Source organism: Chrysemys picta, chromosome 1 (genome assembly GCF_011386835.1).
Source record: "Chrysemys picta bellii isolate R12L10 chromosome 1, ASM1138683v2, whole genome shotgun sequence".
NCBI lineage: Eukaryota > Metazoa > Chordata > Testudines > Emydidae > Chrysemys > Chrysemys picta.
The window spans coordinates 312,683,851-312,704,223 of NC_088791.1; the positions used below are offsets into that span (position 1 = coordinate 312,683,851).

General features: G+C 40.6%; 1 protein-coding gene and 1 long non-coding RNA gene across 19 annotated transcripts in view; one reads left to right on the top strand and one right to left on the bottom strand.

Annotated features, from left to right (window-relative positions):
* The window catches only part of SACS (sacsin molecular chaperone), a 250,637-nt gene that overhangs the window by 197,133 nt on the left and 33,131 nt on the right, over positions 1-20,373 (top strand). For all 18 annotated transcript variants that reach the window (XM_065594803.1, XM_065594784.1, XM_065594795.1 and 15 more), the window contains 3 exons: positions 4,066-4,212; positions 5,566-7,048; positions 14,986-15,077. In XM_065594803.1, the coding sequence (XP_065450875.1) occupies positions 4,066-4,212; positions 5,566-7,048; positions 14,986-15,077 (1,722 nt within the window). The remainder of the gene's footprint in view (positions 1-4,065; positions 4,213-5,565; positions 7,049-14,985; positions 15,078-20,373) is intronic.
* Positions 11,151-20,373, bottom strand: part of LOC103306692 (uncharacterized) — a 29,237-nt gene continuing 20,014 nt past the window's right edge. Inside the window, exon 3 of the long non-coding RNA XR_010600989.1 lies at positions 11,151-15,107. This is a non-coding gene — a long non-coding RNA (uncharacterized LOC103306692). The remainder of the gene's footprint in view (positions 15,108-20,373) is intronic.

A 20,373-nucleotide genomic window follows, 5' to 3' on the forward strand; every position in this document is an offset into this window, starting at 1 on the left:
TAATTCCATACTAGTCTGTGAAGCCTAGAAACTCTCCAACAGTAGCAGGATGTCCATGACTGTTCTCTTGGGTAGAGAATGGCATAAAGTGGATGCTATTGGGAGAAAAACATATTCCTCTGCTTCTTTGGCTTCTGAATGGCAAATTATCTCACTGTTATGGACTGTTATGTCCAGATATAGCTGTGCTTTTAATCCTATTCTGCACTCTTTACTGGATGACAGGAAGCAGCTAAGAGCTTTGTTGTTGAGAGTAGAACATTAGTCAGACATGCATTAAGAGTATTTTGGCACCTCAGACTCTACTGACAGAGCCATGGCCACTAGTGTAGCTCTAAGGTTATATTCGTGGCTCAGATCATCAAGGCTGGCACTAAAATCACAAACATTAATAGAGGATCTCTCCTTGGAGGGTTCAGTTCTTTACAGTGATAAGACAGATGGGACTCTAGAAAGAATCAAGATCAGAAGGGCTAAGCTTGATCCGTAGGGTTTTCCCAGGCATCTTCTACTTCAAAAATGAGACTTTTTATATTTCCCTCTGATAGCACAGACAGTCCTGTCTGTGCAGCAGTAACAGAGAACACAGTCTCAGAGGAGATGCTAGCCTTTTGCCACTGTTGGGTCTGCTCCTGCTAAAAGACCACAATACAGAAGCAGGAGCCCTCCCTGCATATTCTCTGAGAAACAGCAATTTTATTGGAATGCTATAGAGCTATGAGTCTCTCTCTGAAATTAAAACCATGTCTCTCATTGTTTGACAATGCTTGGTGTGAGATTACCTTGGATCATTGGGTGGTAGATTCCATTGGAGATGGTTACTCGATCCAATTTCACACGAGGCCACCTCACTTTCCAGTTCTCTCTCTCTCTGGGGACCCCTCTGATGAGAGACTATTCTGGGAGGAAATAATCTCTCTTCTATAAAAGGGGGCTATAGAGGATGTTTCCCTCCAGCACCAAAGGAAGCGATTATATTCTAAATATTTTCTAATACTGAAGAGGGAATATTGTCTGAGACTCATTCTGGACCCAAACAGTACTGTTACAGTCCAGAAGGAATTTTACCTTGAAGCATCACAAACAAAAGTGGACAAGGCTTTTGTGTTGGGTGAAGGATAAAGGCTTAGCCCCGTATTGGCCAGAAGCCCCTGCAATTTTAGCATTTCTCTTCCATTTAAAATCACAGAATTTAGCAGCACCTTCCCTAAAAGTTCATCTAGCAGCTATATCTACCTATCACATGTTAATTAAAGACAAGCCTCTATTCTCTCACTTCAAAGTCTCCAGGTTTCTCAAGGGAATGACTAATGTGTTTCCCATTGCTAGAGGTCCTTATTCAGACAACAACTTGAAGCTGCTTTTAACAATGTTAATGGGCCTACCCTCTGAGTTCCTGTCTTGAGCTTCTTTAGAACAGCATTTGTAATGTCAATTACCTCTGCTTGAGAGGGTTAGTGAGCTCATTGCCTTCATGACCTCTCCACCTATTCCAGCTTTATGCCTAAGAATTTCATCTGTCACAGTAGGTCTTCCTCCCTGTTTTCTTCCCCAGACCTTACGCCCATCCACAAGAGATCTGTTTACACTCTTTTGCCTGGCCAGGACTAAGCCCTTTAGAAAATCTAATAGACTGTTGCTTACAGGGAAAGGTGTAAGGTCCAGTCTAGAGGTAAACAGACTCTTTCATAATGGATTAGGAAGTATATTGAACATTGTTGTTCATTAGCCAGAAAACCATTACCTCTGGGTTATAGACGCATACCACTACACCTACAGCTACCTCTGTATCTTGTTTGCGACAGGCCACCATTGCAGAGATTTGCAAAGCAGTAACATGGAGTTCTTTTTCCTAAGTACTATTCATGGGACTTGAAATCTGATCTGATGCTCAGTTTGGCAGAATAGAGCTAGAGTTTTAGCCTAGAACTCCTCACCCACTGTCCTCTAATGGGGCACACTACTTGCTTATCTCCCATAAATGGGAATGCACAGAGGCCCTCAGAGAAAGAGGGATTACTTACTAGTAATTGTTGTTCTTCGAGAGTTGTCTCTGTGCATTGACATTACCCACCTGCCTTCCCTCTGCCTTGGAATTCTTTGTATTTCAGGACTGTGTGGGTTTGGGAGGACGAACTGGGGTGGGCTGGGGGGCATGTTCTCTTATATTAAAAGGAAATTAGCCATTGGAACAGTTTACCTAGAGTTGTGGTGGATTCTCCATCACTATCAATTTTTAAAATCAAGACTGGATGTTTCTTCTAAAAGATGTGCTCTAGTTCAACTAGGAATTACTTCAGGAAAGTTCTGTAGCCTGTGATATACAGGTGGTTAACTAACTGATCAGAGTGGTCCCTTCTGGCCTTGGAATCTATGTAGAAGGGGCTGATGAGATCATAGCGTGAGAATATTATTGCACTCCCGTAACTGACACAGCTTTTCTGTACAGTTCCACAGTTTGGCTAGAGATGCCAAATCCTGTAAATGTGAATGGATAGAGGCAACTTTACTAGCGATGGTTGCTTACCACTAAATATAATTTTTGAGAGCGTTGCTTCTGTGTATTTCAGACTGCCTGTCCATTTTCTCTTCTTCCTTGGGGGTCTTAAGGCTAAGAAGGGACCATTAGATCCTCTAGTGTGATCTCCTTTATAACACGGGCTCTAGAATTTCATCCAGTTACTCTTGCATTGAGCCCAGTAACTTGTTTGACTAAAGCATATTTTCCAGAAAGGACTCCAGTCTTGATTTGAAGAATTCAAGTGGTAGAGAATCCACCACTTCCGTTGATAGCTTGTTCCAGTGGTTAATCACCCTCACTGATAAAAAATTATGTCTAATTTGAATTTGGCTGGCTTTAACTTCCAGCCAATAGGCTCTTGTTCTGGCTTTCTCTGATAGATTAAAGAATCCTTTAGTACCCAATCACCTCCCTGTGAAGGTACTTACACACTATAATCAAGTCATCTCTCAAATTTCTTTTGATAAGCTAAACAGATTGAACTCTTTTAGCAATTTTCCAGCCCTCCAATTCTTTTTCTTGCTCTTTTCTACACCTTCTTCAGTTTTTCAACGTTGCTTTTAAAATGTGGACTCCGGAACTCCATGTGCTATTCCAGTATTGATTTCACCAGTGCCATATACAGAAGTAAATTCACCTCCCTACTCTTGGTCACTACTTCACTTTTGTACATCCAAGAATTGCATTAGCTCTTTTTGCCACAGTATCATACTGGGATCTCTTGTTGAGTTTTTTGTCCACTCTGACTGTTAAATCTTTTTCAGAGTCTCTGATTTCCAGGATACAGTCCTCCATTCTGTACATATGGTCTGCATTCTTTGTTCCTAGATGTATGCTCTTGTGTTTGGCTATATTAAAATATATTTTATTCACATGGACTCATCTTATCAAATGATCCAGATTGCTTAATATGACTGTCCTTTCCTCATCATTATTTACCACTCTGCCAATCTTTGTGTCATTTGCAAATTTTATCAGCACCGATTTTGTATTTTGTTCTACTCCAATAGGATTCTCAGAATTATTGAAGGAACTGAAGTGGTTGGGGCCGCACAGCTCTTTTATAATCTAGGTTCAGGACATTCAGTGTTATAAGAGGATTCTTGTATGACCCCCATGGTCACTGCTTTCCTGAAGTTTCCTGAAGCTCTTTCTCAACGTGACCTTCGTTTATCTTGTATGACAGAAAATGGTAGGTAGTAAACCAAAATTATATGGTGTGTGTTAAAATTTTCATGGAATCTAAAATAATCCAACAAATCAGTTGATGGACTTGTGTCTCTGAAGAGAAAGAGAAGAAAATGTGTTGTTTAGGGTTTTTATTTTGCAGAAGTTCCTCTTCATCTTTTTGGACTTTCCCAATAAATTTTAGTTTCATTTCTCCAATACCAGTTTGAGTTACAGCTTCCTCATTAAATTTGCACATCTATAGTTACATTCAAAAATGCTTTCTTGATTTAGTAAGTTTACTCCCTGGAAACTAAACAGGTGGACCCAAGTGTGCTATTTTTGAATTGCCTTATGTGTGCCTATTTATTTTTTAGGGCCAGCACTTTATGTATACAACAATGCAGTTTTTACCCTTGAGGACTGGCATGGCATACAGGAAATAGCAAGAAGCAAGAAAAAGGATGATCCCCTGAAAGTTGGAAGATTTGGAATTGGGTTCAATTCAGTATATCATATAACAGGTACTATGTGTAGCTCCTTTAAAAATAAAAATATTAACATTAAGATTTGTTTAATCTCATATACACATCAAACATAAGGATGTTGGCAGGGTGTTCTCTGGGTGAAGCCCTTGACATTGGAATGCACTTCATCCACCCATGGTCTATCAGAGCCCATCTTTTTTTAATCTTCTGGGCATGCTATAAAGTCCATATTTTTTCCAGGCTTTTAGAGGGAGGCTTTGAATTGGAGGGGTTTATTTTATTATTGACTCTATATTTTGCTGGTGGTATTAACGTGAGGTGAACAATCCTCTATGTTGTATTATTTGAATTATGCATTTTTAGTTTATGTAACTGATGCCCAGAGCATAGGATGGATGTTTAACAGACATCTATAAATTTAAATAAGATACAATAAGCGAAGACTGAAGCTTTGTGCAGTTTGATTTTTGTCCTGTATGTATTTAAGGGAAATGTGAAATAGAGATCAATAAACAATGCTAATTTTGTCTCATACCAAAAAAAGTACTTTTCCATCGTATAACCATCACATGCAATTTACTGTTTAACAGGAGGATGTTCACATTGATTGTATAAAGCAAAAAATACCCTAGTATACTGCTAATGAGTCATAATGTGCTCCTCTTCCACAAGCTGGTAGCACTTAACTATGGGCATCTTTTTTTCATTTAGATCTTTTATTACTGCAGAGTGCTTCCTAAATTCTGTAGGATTGTTTTACCATTTCATTTGATAGTCCTTTCTTTCATTCATATATGTGCATTGAATTAGTACACTCTACGTAGAAACCTGGATACAGATTTCCGCCTTCTCCTCTTAAAAATCCGTACATTTTTTGACTTGCACCCCTAAAAATGTTGCATTCAATACATTTATTTGTATTCTGTTGTGGTTATGCCACATGGAAAGATTAGTAGTTATTCATTCTGTTGGATTACATATCAATATAATACTGGATTATTATAATATGAAGCTGGCATGGCAAAAGAAAGGCAAGTATAGACAACTGGTGTTCGGTATCTAGATAGTATTTCGTTTCTGAGACGAGCGTGTCAAATCTTTGATCAAATAAAGTTTTACCCTATGTCATTTATCTCTGTTATGCCTTCCATAAACGGATTCTGTCATCATAAGATATTTTTATATAATATTGTCTCTACTAAAGTATGAATAGTCGTCCATTAGTAGAATTGGGTTTTTGATTTAACGGCAATTTATCATTTTAAAATTACAATTTAATTGATTGTAATGGCTAAAGCTGTTTTAAGGTATGGATAATGTAGACTATTTTTGGGTTATTCAGATTTGCTGTTTGGGGTTATTCATATTTGTTGGATTTCACTTGTGCAGATGTCCCTAGTATCTTCAGTGGTGACCAGATTGGAATGTTGGATCCCCATCAAACACTTTTTGGACCCCATGAATCAGGCCAGTGTTGGAATCTAAAAGATGACAGCAAAGAAATTACTGAATTTACAGACCAGTTTGCACCATTCATTGGTGTATTTGGTAGCACTAAGGAAACCTTCAAGAATGGAAACTTTCCTGGTACATTTTTTCGTTTCCCTCTTCGCCTACAGCCTTCCCAATTGAGTAGCAATCTGTACAACAAACAAAAAGTTCTGGAACTGTTTGAATCTTTTCGAGCAGATGCAGATACAGTGCTGCTGTTCCTGAAAAGTGTGCAAGATGTTTCCGTACATGTTAGGGAGGCTGATGGAATTGAGAGACTGGTTTTTAGAGTAACTGCTAGTGAGAATAAGGCCTTGAAACATGAACGACCCAATTCCATCAAGATTCTAGGAACTGCAATAAGTCAGTATTGTAAAGGGGTTCCAAGCAACAGCGTAACATGTGTGACATATCACGTAAATATAGTCTTAGAAGATGAGAGTGTGAAGGATGCACAAAAAACATCTTGGTTAGTATGTAACAGTGTGGGAGGTCGAGGAATATGCAATGAACTAGATTGTTTGGCTGATGACTTGAAGTTTGTCCCTACTATTGGAATAGCTATGTCTTTATCAAGTAATGGGGAAGAGAAAGGAGCTGTAGCAGAGTTTTCAGGAAGAGCATTTTGTTTTCTTCCTTTACCTCCTGGTGAGGAAAGCAAGACTGGTCTTCCAGTTCATGTTAGTGGTTTCTTTGGCCTGACTGACAATAGGAGGAGTATCAAATGGCGAGAGTTGGATCAGTGGCGAGATCCAGCAGCTTTATGGAATGACCTCCTTGTAGTGAATGTTGTCCCAAAAGCATATGCCACTCTCATTTTGGAGGCTATCAAGCGAATGGAGACTGAGAAAAACTCAGATTTTCTTTTGTCAGCTGAAAGAATTTATAGACTATGGCCTGAAAAGAAGAAAATCAGGGTACATTGGAAACCAATCATAGAACCTCTGTTTAAAGAGTTGTTCCAGAATGCAGTTATTTATTCTGCTAGTAGTGACTGGATAAAAGTGGAGCAAGTGTGCTTCTCAGACATGGATGACAGCTTGGAATACACACAAACTGTCCTCAACTACCTCCAGAGCTCAGGGAACCAGATTGCTACGGTACCAGCAAATATTGCTAGTGCAGTTCATCTTACTGTATCTAGCTCTAAAACTGTGAAAAAAGTGACTCCTGCTGTAGTGCGGCAGGTGTTGAGGAAATCTGGACATACTGGCCCTGCTGATGAAAAGTTTCATCTCTTGGAATTTGTACTTACTGATGGAGTCTACAGCGAACTTATTGGATTGGAGCTTCTACCGTTACAAAACGGAAATTTTATTCCATTTTCCTCATCTGTGTCAGATCAAGATGTAGTTTACATAACCTCAGAAGATTACCCAAGGTATATTTAACATTTTACATGTTATATTTTGTTGAAACACAGTTTAAATATTTTAAGTACTACAAACTGTCACCTGCTTATGAGTAGTGCATTTAGAATAAGCATACCACAGTTTTTAACGTAATAAAATAATGCATAAAAGGAACCCAAGATTAAATTTTATATACTTCTGTATTTGAAAGATTTGAAGATAGTTGCTGTCAGAATTTATAATGAATTATCAAATCTCGTTATAAAATATACACCAAGTAGCTTTTCTCAAACTAGTTTTCTTCTGGGAAACAGAAATAAGAGAAGGCTGAAAACATGCATCCTAGAGGAGCAGTTCAAGGGATCTGTTAATGGCCTGGCTAAGGCTTTATTAAAATGAAAACTTTAGATGGCACTAGTCTTTTCCTACCTCCCTTAGCTATTACTGTGAGGTAGTTTTAAATTAAATATAGGAATGGTTAGTTTTACAAAAAATACAAGCTTTTTAAAAAAAATGTATTGCACAGTCAGTTTAGTGGCTCCATATACTAAAGGCAGTGACTAGCTGTGATGATACTGCACTTAAGATCATAAAATACTGCCTTATTTTTCAATTAGATCCTTGTGTTACCACTTCTCTGAATACAGTTTAACCCACTTAACTAAATTGTTTCTGGCACCTTATGAAAAACTTTTAAAGGTTTCTATATTGAAATCTTTCTGCTCTGTATAACTTTTGAAATTCTCTTCCTTTGTTTGCATTTGTACAATTGTATGGAAATAAGATATTTGTCTTCAAGAACTTCTGTTTTGTCTAATTATTTTCTCCTTAAAACAATTATTTCCTGTGTTTAGTGTTCCTATCTATTCCACTGCTATTAACTGTGAAATCACATTGAAAATTATTCTCCAAGTAGAGGAAAAGAGCAGCAACATTAAAGGAACATCTATAACATTTGGGGTTCAACCTAGACCAGTAAGGGGTTGTCTAACCACCTGCCCTGCAACTCTGGGTGGCTTAAATGGTATGCAGCTGTGGCTCACAGCTTAGACACTGATAGCCAGCATACAAGCATGTATGTGACACCCTGGCTTTCACTGCCCAGTTACTGTATGCAGCATGACACCAACACATCCCAGTCCTAAATTTCTCCAAAACTGCCTCCCTGCAGTGTTCATCCCTCTCCTGTAACATTCTCAGAAGTCAGTGAGTTCATTGCTACTTTAAAGAGACAACACACTGCAACGCATTAATTTAACTGAGGTTTAACACTCTTATTTCAATCATAGCACTATGTTGGTTTATGTTGAAAGTAAAATAAGTTTATTAAACAATAAGTCATAGATTTAAGTGATACCAAATATAAGGAATAAAGATAGAAAGGGCTACAAGCAAACAAAAGTAAAAATACACTTTTAAGATTAAAATATGATTTAAATCTGTTGTTCAAAGAAGTGTTTCTCACCAAGCCTCTTTTCCAGCCTGGTTGATCAGATTCTCTTAGTCAAAGGTGCTGGTTTTCCTTGTCTCCTCATGTGAAGGATAACTTCTCTGGCCCTCTGTTTGTAGACCAGAAAAGCTTTGAAAAAGTATCTCTCTCAAAGTTCATTGACCGTACTTCAAAAGACAGGGAGGCTTCTTGGGGGTACAGCCTCCATCCGTTGGTTGAGATTAAGTGATCACTTTTCCCCCACTTGCTGTCTTGATGCTTTGTTTGCCTGGCATGCAAATATGCTTTTCTTTGTTTTTGATCATACTGTGCTCAGTTTACATGGGAGACATTTAAGCGGGGGGAACCACATTCCTTTGTCTGGAAAAATACTGTTTATCAACTCCCCTTGATGTGCCTGGTTTAAACACATTTTAGTTATAACTTCAGCATGCCTGAATAATCCTTTGTGGATTGACTGTACATACATCCCACAAAAATATTAATGATCAGTGAGTGATTCGTTTTTCAAACACCTATTACATGCAGGACCGTCTCCAGGGTTTTTGCCGCCCCAAGCGGTGGGGGGGGGGGCGGGGGGGGAAAGCCGTGATCGCAGTTGCGATCAGCGGCACTCTGGCGGCAGCTCCATCGCACCACTTCCTTCTTCGGCAGTAATTCGGTGGCAGGTGCTTCCCTCCGAGAGGGACCCGCCTCCGAATTGCCGCCGAACAGCCCAATGTGCCGCCCCTTCCTCTTGGCCGCCCCAAGCACCTGCTTGCTGGGCTGGTGCCTGGAGATGGCCCTGATTACATGATACCTTTTAGATACAGATTATAACAATAGTGAGTAGGGGTACACTGAGTATGTCAGGTCTGACAAGAGTTGCTAACACAGAGTACTGAAATCACCATGGGCGTCTGTGTCACACCTCCCCCAGACATTGACTTCACAAGTGTCAGTTCAAAGTTCCCCTGAACCCATAGACTAAGGGGCATCTTTCCTCTTTTGAACATTCGTGCTTCACATCCATGTAGGTCACCTTGGCCAGTCAAGGGTTCTGTTACCTCTGAAGATGTGAAACTAGACCTTCTATCACCCAAGTCTGTCCTGCTTCCAGCAGAGTTCTGACCTTACCACTACCCTCAGCTGGGCCAGTGTCTTACCGCACCCAGCAGTTTTGGGGGCTACAACCATTTCTAGCTCTGCTTCAGTTTCCCTGCCCTCAATGCAGTATTGCCCCACAGCTTTCATAGCTGAGCCAGAGTCTCACCACTCAGCAGTTTTCCCCGCTTTCAACAGGGTGCTGGCCCACAGCTTTTACCTAGCTGTGCCAGGGTCCCCCCAGTCCTAGCAGATCCCGGTCCATCATATCTTTTTAGGTGTGCCAAAGACACATTCAACACTGATTCAGTTTCACTGGTGAGGATTTACCCCCTGGCTATGGTGAGCTTGTGCCTGAGCCCTCAGGCTCAACTCTGTTACATCATTATAGAAAACAACACATCAAGCAAAAAACACTTCCCACATTCCCACAGTCAGAATCCCAGAATAACCTTTAGCATCATAATGACTCAGGCTACAGGCAGAGTGATGGCGACCATCATACTCACATCTGGTTGTCTGCTGGAACCTGATCAGACACACCATTATGTCCTTACTCCTGGGTCCAATGGGTGTGACATACTCTTCCTTTTCTGTTCAAGTTGCCTGTGTTTGTCCAGGTCAGCAAGCTTCTGTTATCTCAGTCTGGTTCACCTGAGCAACTACAACTCCCTGTCTCTTAAGAGGGAGCTTTTCTGTATTCCTGGGCTGGGACTCTTTTGGGCCAAACGAAATGTGTACAGAACAGGGCAGTTTGGAAGTGATCCACTCCTGGCTTCTTGCAATCAGTGGTTTAGGATTGCTCTGAGCATGGGGTTGCATCCGTGACCATCTTGGCTAATAGCCATTGAGGGAGGTATTCTCCATGAACTTATCTAATTGTTTTTTGGACCCACTTTTGGCCATCACAACATCCATGGCAATGAGTTCCACAGATTAATTGTGCATTATGTGAAAAAGTACTTCCTCTTGTTTGTATTAAACCTGCTGCCTATTAATTTCATTGAGAGACCCCTGGTTCTTGCCTTATGTGAAGGGGTAAATCACACTTCCTTATTCACTTTCTCCATGAATTTATAGACCTCTGTCATATCCCCCCTTAGTTGTTTCTTTTCTAAGATGAACAGTCCCAGTCTTTTAATCTTTCCTCATATGGAAGCCACCCCTAATCATTTTTGTTGTCCTTCTCTGTACTTTTTCCAGTTCCACTAGATTCTTTCTGACATGGGTGTGCCGGGTTCGGTCACAGAGACCCGCTTGGGACTGTCACCTGATGTGCTGAAACTACCTCTGAGCCCATTTTCCCATCAGAACCCTGTCTTGTTGAGCCAGACATGTAAGTCTGTGCAACACAGACCCAGGGTCTGAACCACACCCCCAAAGCTGCAGACTTTAACCAAAAACTGCTCAGCAGGTCACCTATTTCCAGCACCCAGACACCCAGTTCCCAATGAGATCCAAACCCCAAATCAATTTTACTCTGTATAAAGTTTATATAGGATAAACTCATAAATGGTCCACCCTCTATAACACTGATAGAGAGATATGCATGGCTGTTTGCTCCCCCAGGTATTAATCACTTACTTTGGGTCAATTAATAAACAAAAGTGATTTTATTAAGCATTAAAAGTAGGATTTAAGTGGTTTCAAGTAATAACAGACAGAAAAAAGTAAGTTACCAAGCAAAATAAAACAAAACACGCAAGTCTAAGCCTAATACATTAAGAAACTGAATACAGGTAAATCTCACTCTCAGAGATGTTCCAATAAGCTTCTTTCACAGACTAGACTCCTTCCTAGTCGGGGCCCAATCCGTTCCCCTGGTACAATCCTTGTTAGTTCCAGCTCAGGTGGTAATTAGGGAATTTCTCATGACTGCAGCCCCCTTTGTTTTGTTCCACCCCCTTTTCTATCTTTGGCACAAAGCGGGAATCCTTTGTCTCTCTCTGGGTTCCCACCCTTCCTTCTAAATGGAAAAACACCAGGCTTAAAATGGATTCCAGTATCATGTGACATAGTCACATGTCCTGCGAGACCCCAGCCTTCATTCTTCCAGCGCTGGCATGCACGTACCCAGGAAGTTTTGCAAGTAAACAGAGCCATTCAAAACCAATTGTCCTAGTTAATGGGAGCCATCAAGATTCCAAGCAATGCCCCTCTGCCATGTACATTGGCCATACTGGACAGTCTCTACGCAAAAGAATAGATAGACACAAATCAGATATCAAGAATTGTAACATTCAAAAACCAGTAGGAGAGCACTTCAATCTCCCTGGACACTCAATAACAGACTTAGAAGTGGCAATTCTTCAACAAAAAAACTTCAGAAACAGACTTCAATGAGAAACTGCAGAACTGGAATTAATTTGCAAATTGGACACCATCAAATTAGGCCTGAATAAAGACTGGGAGTGGATGGGTCACTACAAAAAGTAATTTTCCCTCTGCTGATACTCACACCTTCTTGTCAACAGTTGGAATGGCCGACGTCCACCTTGATTGCATTCGCCTCATTAACACTACAAAAGTAATTTTCCCTCTCTTGATATTCAACCCTTCTTGTCAACTGTTGTGAATAGGCCACTTCCACCTTAATTGAATTGACCTCGTTAGCACTGACCCCCCACTTGGTAAGGTAACTCCCATCTTTTCATGTACTGTGTATATATATATCTTCCTATTGTATTTTCCACTCCATGCATCTGATGAAGTGAGTTTTAGCCCACGAAAGCTTATGCCCAAATAAATTTGTTAGTCTCTGAGGTGCCACAAGTACTCCTCATTGTTTATAACAGTGGTCTCCAAACTTTTTTGATCGTGCACCCCATCAGTAAAAAAAATTTTGAGCACACCCCCCCTGCTCCCGTCCGAACTGTCGAAGCAAAAAAAAAGCTGCTCGGACTCCTGGCCAAACTGTCGAAGGGGAAAAAAAAAAGCGGCGCTGGTCTGGCGGCGCTCTTTCTGCTGCGCACCCCGAAGGATCCTCTTGCGCACCCCACTTTGGAGACCACTGGTTTATACTATAGTTAGTAGTTCTACAATTTCATATTCCTTCAGAACTCTTGGTGAATACCATCTGGTGACTTATTACTGTTACATTTATTAGTGTGTCCTAAAACTTCTTCTATTGACATGTTAGGGTGGGACAGTACTTTGGATTTGTTGCCCCCCCCAAAATTAACTCTGCCGTGAGTATCTCCTCCAGATCCTCTCCTGTGGAGACTGATGCAAAGAATTCATTTAGCTTCTCTGCAGAAGCCTTGTCTTCCTTGAGTTCTCTTTTAATACCTTTGTCATCTAGTGGTGCCACTGCCTGATTGGCATGCTTCCTGCTTCTGATGTACTTAAAAACTGTTGTTTTTTGTATCTTTAGCAAGTTGCTTTTCAAATTCTTTCTTGGCTGCGTTGTTATACTTTTACACAATTAACCTTCCAGAGTTTGTGCTCTTTTTTTTTATCCTTACTAGCAGACAAATTTTAAAGGATGCCTTTTTGCCTTGAATGGGCCTTTTAGCCATGGTGGCATTCTTTTGGTCCTCTTATTTTCTTTTCTGATTTGGCATATGCATTTAGTCTGAGCATCTATTTTGGTGGTTTTTATATAGACCCCGAGCTGCTTAACCCTTGTGACAGACCCTTTTAATTTTTGTCTAACAAGCATCCTCATTTTTGTGTAGCTGCCCTTTTTAAAGTTAAATGTTACTGTGGTGGGTTTTTTGTATTATCTTCCCTACAAAGACATTACATTTAATTACATTCTGGTCACTATTATCAAGCAGTTCAGTTATAGTTACCTCTTGAATAGATCCTGTGCTCCACTAAGGACTAAATCAAGAATTAGCTCTCTCTTTGTGGGTTCCAGAACTAACTGCTTGAAGAAGCACTCATATATGGTGTCTAGAAATGTTATCTCTGCATCACGCCTTGAAGTGACATTTACCTAGTCAATATGAGGCTAGTTGAAGTCAATCATGATTATTGTGCTTTCTGCTTTTGTAGCCTCTCTGACCTCCCTTTGCATTTTACAATCACTGTCATCTGGTCAGGTGGTCAGTAGTATATTCCTATTGCTTTACTCCTTGTATTCAAGCATGGAATTTCTATTTATAGAGATTCTATGATACAGTTTGTTTCATTCCAGATTTTTACCTTATTTGACTCTATAGATTCTCTAAAATATAATGCCAGTCCCTCAACAGCACAAGCTATTCTGTCATTCCTATAGATTTTATATCCTGGTATTATGTCCCACTGATTAACCACCAAGTTTCTATGATGCCTGTTATAGCAATATCCTCAATTTAATGCTAGGCACTTTTGTTCACCCATTTTAGTATTTAGACTTCTAGCATTTGTATATAAGTACTTGAAAATTTTGTCAATATTCAGTTGCTTGCTTTCACATGTTATATTTAAATAGGACTCTGTTACATTTTACTGTTCCTCAATGCCTCCTATCTGCACTTTACCAACTTCTTTCCTATCCTCTTTACTAGTATACAGAGTTCCCCCTTTAATAAATTCATCTGTGAGGGGTGTATATGCCTGAACCATGTGTTCCTCCACACCTGTTGTCTTTTCTCCAGCCCTTAATTTAAAAATTCCTCTACAAGTTTTAAAATTGTACATGCCAGTAGTCTGGCTCCATTTTGGTTAAAGTGGTGCCCATCCCTCCTGTATAGGCCACTGCTTCCCCTAAAAGGTTCCCCAGTTCCTAATAAACCTAAATCCCTCCTCCCTTCATCATTATTTCACCCACATACTGGCCCCTTGTGTGGAACTGGAAGCCTTTCAGAGAATGCTACCATGGAGGTCATGGTCTTTAATCTCTTACCTACCAACCTAAATTTGGCCTCCAGAACTTCTTGAACTTGAAGTGTTGTGGCTTGTGACATGAAAATTTACTGTCTGAAGCATAAAATCTATTCATCCAACCTTTACCATGGTTATTTGTGGTTTACAATTATTTGTTGCTGGTGATTTCAGAGCCAGGAAGAGCACAGCCTGATTTTCAGGTCCCAGGTGGTATTTTCAGTGCTAGCAATTACATACCCTACATCTTTATACTCTGATGTCAGTTCACTGAGCGACATAGAATCCTAGAAAGCTATTTTAAAAGTCTCTTTCTAGAGTATAACTACATTAAAATCAGTCTTAATGACTTCAAGTTGTAAACCTGGTATTTTTAACAAGAACGCTCTTAAACCACCTCTCAAAAGTACAGAATAGTTAGAGGTTAATTTTCTTAGGATTCTCTGTTGCTATACATATTTTGTTTGTTTTTTAAATACTGCAAAAAGAAAACTTTTCAAAATATATAGGCAAGTACATATATAATTTGTTTCACAGTATTTGAAACTATAGAACAACAACATAAATGACTTGGATAAGGATACTAAGATCAATACTTATTTGTTTTCAATGGCATGCTAGGTCCCTCTTCCCAGGCCTTGAAGGAAGATTACTTTCTGATGACCTGAAGCCTCAAGTTCTAACTGCTTTGAAGGAAGCTGCCAAAAGCCGAGGTAATATTCAGATTTTTTGGTGTTCTCATCCTTACAAAGAAAACAGATTGATAATAATAAGATTAAGAAGAAATTGTGTGGTTTGCTTTGCATAAGAGCCCTTGTTTTCTTAATCTAATTTGGAATTAGGATAGTTCAGGGAGGCTGATTAAAACCCACATTTAAAAGAACTAGGGCTGTTAAGCGATTAAAAAAGTTAATTGCGATTAATCACACTGTTAAACAATAATAGAATACCATTGATTTAAATATTTTGGATGTTTTCTACATTTTCAAATATATTGATTTCAATTACAACACAGAATACAAAGTATACAGTGCTCACTTTATATTTATTTTTGATTATGAGTATTTGCACTGTAGAAAAACAAAAGAAATAGTATTTTTCAATTCACCTAATACAAGTACTGTAATGCAATCTCTTTATCGTGAAAGTTGAACTTACAAATGTAGAATTATGTACAAAAAAACCTGCATTCAAAAATAAACTGATGTAAAATTTTAGAGCTGCAAGTCCACTCAGTCCTATTTCTTGTTCAGCCAATCGCTCAGACAAACAAGTTTGTTTACATTTGCTGGAGATAATGCTGCTCGCTTCTTGTTTACAGTGTCACCTGAAAATGAGAACAGGCGTTCTCGTGGCACTATTGTAGCCGGCGTCGCAAGATATTTATGTGCCAGATGTGCTAAAGATTCACATGTCCCTTCATGCTTCAACCACCATTCCAGAAGACATGCCTCCGTGCTGATGACAGGTTCTGCTCGATAACAATCCAAAGCAGTGCAGACCGACGCATGAGTCTGCACTTCATCATATGAGTCAGATGCCACCAGCAGAAGGTTGATTTTATTTTTTGGTGGTTCGAGTTCTGTAATGTCTGCATCAGAGTGTTGCTCTTTTAAGACTTCTGAAAACAAGCTCCACAACTCGTCCCTCTCAAATTTGGAAGGCATTTCAGATTCTTAAACCTTGGGTCGAGTGCTGTAGCTATCTTTAGAAATCTCACATTGGTACCTTCTTTGCGTTTTGTGAAATCTGCAGTGAAAGTGTTCTTACAGTGAACAACATGTGCTGGGTCATCATCCGAAACTGCTATAACAGGAAATATATAGCAGAATGCGGGTAAAACAGAGCAGGAGACATACAATTCTGCCCCAAGGAGTTCAGTCAGAAATTTAATTAACGTTTATTTTTGTAATGAGCGTCATCAGCATGGAAGCATATCCTCTGGAATGGTGGCCGAAGCATGAAGGGGTGTACGAATGTTTAGCATATCTGGCACGTAAATACCTTGCAATGCCAGCCAGCTACAAAAGTGCCATGCAAATGCCTGTTCTCACTTTCTGGTGACGTAAATAAAAAGGGGGCAGCACTATCTCCTTTAAATGAAAACAACCTTTTTGTCTTAGCGATTGGCTGAACAAGAAGTAGGAATGAGTAGATTTGTAGGCCCTGAAGTTTTATATTGTTTTGTTTTTGAGTGCAGTCATATAACAAAAAAAAAATCTACATTTGTAAGTTGCACTTTCATGACAAAGATTGCATTACAATACTTGTAAGAGGTGAATTGAAAAATACTATTTCTTTTGTTTATCATTGTTACAGTGCAAATATTTGTAAGCAAAAATAATATACACTTATTTCAATTACAACACGGAATACAATATATATGAAAGTGTAGAAAAACATCCAAAATATTTAATAAATTTCAATTGGTATTCTATTATTTAAAAGTGCAATTAAAATTGCAATTAATTGCGATTACATTTTTAAATCATAATTACTTTTTTTGAGTTAATCGCGTGAGTTAACTGCGATTAATCGACAGCCCTAAAAAGAACATTATTTTTAAGGCTAAACTGGGCATGCAAAATCTGCTAAGCTTCTCATACAAAAATAGATACAGTTTACAATCTGAATGCAAAATAACACAGGTGATACTCAAAAACGGGCAAAAAGGAAGGGGAAGAGAAGAAGGATGAAGAATTACAATCAGATAGCACATGGTTACTCAGTAAAGCGCACACACATCCTGAAGTGTCTATAATAATTTTAAATATCCCCTCCCCCCCAAGGACATTATAGCCATTGACTATCATGTTCTTCTTCGAGTGATTGCTTATGTCAGTTCCAAGTAGGTGTGTGCATGCTGCGTGCACAATCGTCAGAAGGTTTTTCCCCTAGGGGTACCCATCAGGTCGGCTGTGGAGCTCCCTGGAGTGGCGCTCTTATGGCATTGTATATAGGTCCCTGCCAAACCACTGCCTCTTCAGTTCCTCCTTACAGCCAGTGACGGTCGTTGGAGCTACTTCGTTCTCTTGTTTTGGGCAAGCGCTTCTCCTAGCGAATGTTTATTCTTGTATTGTTTATAGTTCTACGTAGTATAGGTTTTCTAGTGTTCTAGTTAGTTAGTTCATAGACTGTTTCTGTTGGGGGTTGTCCCCCTCCCCTTTTTTCCCACTCCCCTCCAGGGACCAGGGGCACGCCTTGGTCTCAAGGCTTCAAACCTTGTGGGTCCTGCAAGAAGCTTATGCTCAGGGGATATCCTCACGACGTCTTCTTAAAGTGCTTGCGGGAAGTCCACCACACCGACAAGTGCAAGATCTGCAGGAGCTTCTGCCAAGGATTAAGAAGAAAAGAGACTTAAGACTTAAGCTTCTCCTTATGGAGTTGGCTTTCGGTCCCTAGCCCGGCTCAGACTGTGTTGGGGTCCAAGCCCAGCACTTCAGTGCACAGTGCACCGGCCCCAGTGAGGGAAGCTGTGGCACCGGCAAAGGACTCAGGGTCCAGAGACACACGCACCGCCACTCACTGGCACCGAAGACAAGTTTGGTGACTTCTCAGCACCGATCTCACTTGCCACATAAGAAGCAGAGAAGAGCCGAAAGGGGGCACTTGCTGACAGTCCAAGCAGTGGAGCGCAATGGTGCCCATGGAGTGCATCCCATGTTGGGACACTCAGCTCCTGCTCAGGAACAGCTGGTGCTGTCCAGTCCGGCTGCCCAGGTAGAACCGTTGAGTCTGGTTCTGTTGGACTCCCCAGGATGGGAGAGCAAAATGGTGGAGTTGGACATGTTGTCCACTCCTGACATGTTCAAGGTTGCCAAGGACCCCATAGAGATGGCAACCCAGCACTGGCAGCACCAGCACTGCACAGGGGGACTGGACATTCCAAGGGCAAACTGGCCACGTTGCGGGACCAGTCGCACTCTCCTCGGCACTGATTGCCGGCACCGTCCCACACGGCACCGCCGTGGAGTCCGAGATCAGACTCGTCCTCGGAGTCAGAGTTGGAATCATATGTGTCCAGACGTAACCGGCACTGGTCTGGTCGCTCCAGGAAAAATGAGACACGACAACTCCTGATGCCGTGACCACCACATTGGCAGGCGCCCGCTCAGTGGCTGTTCTGGACCCCATGGGCGTATCATCAAGCCCAGGGGCCAAGCTCTTGATTCCTTTTGATTGCCTCGGACAGACAGGGGCCTCCATCTGCCTCCATGGTGAGGGAACCTCCAAGGGGTTCGGAGCCCAGCACCAAGGCCAGCACTGAGGTCGGAACTGACGCCGGTGCTGAGGCTGGTACTGAGTTTGCGTCCGGCACCACATCTGCCACGGTACAGGGAGTACCAGCACTGGATGACCTCCGTGAGTTGGAGGGTCAGGAGGGCCCCGTGCCGATGATGGCTTCTTCATCCTCCTCCCCAGATGAGTCAGTAGCAGGCTCTGTCTCTTTACCAGCTTTGAGCAATAGACTATTCAGATAATTCATATAAAATTCATTAATTGTTTCAAGTCAACTCAAACTGTATTTTTCAGTGAATAAGCTATTTGTGAAAAAATTTCATCTGGCTCTACTTTTCTGAACCCTTTCCAATTAATCAAGTTTTTTTTAAGGTGTGGACACCAGAATTGGACCTAGTATTCTAGTAATGGTCACAGCAGTTTGCTGTCTTTGATATTCTTCATCTGTCTCTTCTCCTTGACATCCTGGATTCATTTAGCTTCCTTGACTCTGGACTTTCTTGTTTTTTCTCTAATTTCTTTGGTCGACTTTTCACCATTTCCTTTGGTAGCTCTTTCTTCTCCTCTCTCCCCCTGAGTTGAAGTCCTCCAGGATTCCATCCTTGGGTGACCTGCACCACTTGCATGGGTTTAATGATCACATCTCTGTTAATATTTTCAAATATACCAGAAATAGAAGAGATTTACAGACAGGTGACAAAATGATTACAGCTTGGCAAAATTTCCATATGAGGAGAGACTGGAAAGGTTGGGACTGTTTAGTTCACAGAGGAAATAAGTATGAGAGAATTATTAACAAGATACACATTACTTTGTATAACTATGTTACAGAGAAGGTAAATCAAGTGCTCTTATTTACTCTTTCTCATAATACAAGAGCCAAAGGACAGCCAATGATAATGAAAGCCTGGAAATTTAAGATTGATATAAGGAAATATTTCTTTATACAACACATATTTAGCTTGAGGAACCTGTTGCTACTAGATTTCATTAAAACCAAGAGTTTGGTGGGAGGTAGGCAGATGTGACTACTACTTTTTCTGCTAAGACATGCTTGTTTTACTTTTGCCTCATCCTCTAACTTTACCAACAAATCCTGATTCAACTATTTGTTGTGTTCTATTGTAACCCTGATTGTAAATTCTTTGGAGCCGTGACTATTTTTAAATAAGTATTTGTACTGTGCCCCTGTCTTGTTTGGTATTCTAAGGTGCTACACTAATATAAATAATAATTGGTGAGATTTGAGAAGAATTAAACATTTTATATGGATGAGAACATCCACAGTTACGTCAGACGGTTAAAAAAATTAGAAGTAGAGAAGAGGGGAGGTGGCCACGGGAGGCCCCCAGTTCCAAGACTCCCCAGAAGTGTGGTGGAAGGACCCAGGGTAGGACCCCCACAATCATGGTTACCTCCACGGGACTTGGGGATGAAGAGCTGAAGTGATGGTCAAAGGGAAACAGACTTCATTCTGTTCCCCAAGACTTTCCGTAAGGCTGGTAAGAAAAGCTGGAATAGCACCCAGAGGAGCCTCCCCCTCTCCTCTACCCCACGATTCAACCGCAATACTCCAAATTTAGTATCTCCTTTAATTTTCCCTTGATCTCCAAATTTCAAGCTGAAGAACCCCCATCCCTCAATACAGTCCCATTACTGGCAGACGCACATTTGAGGGTTTTTTTAAGCAAATTCGCTAGGACTGAAAAGGAGATGATACATTTTAGATGAGTAAACATCTAAATGAGGATCAGTGGCAATATTTTAATG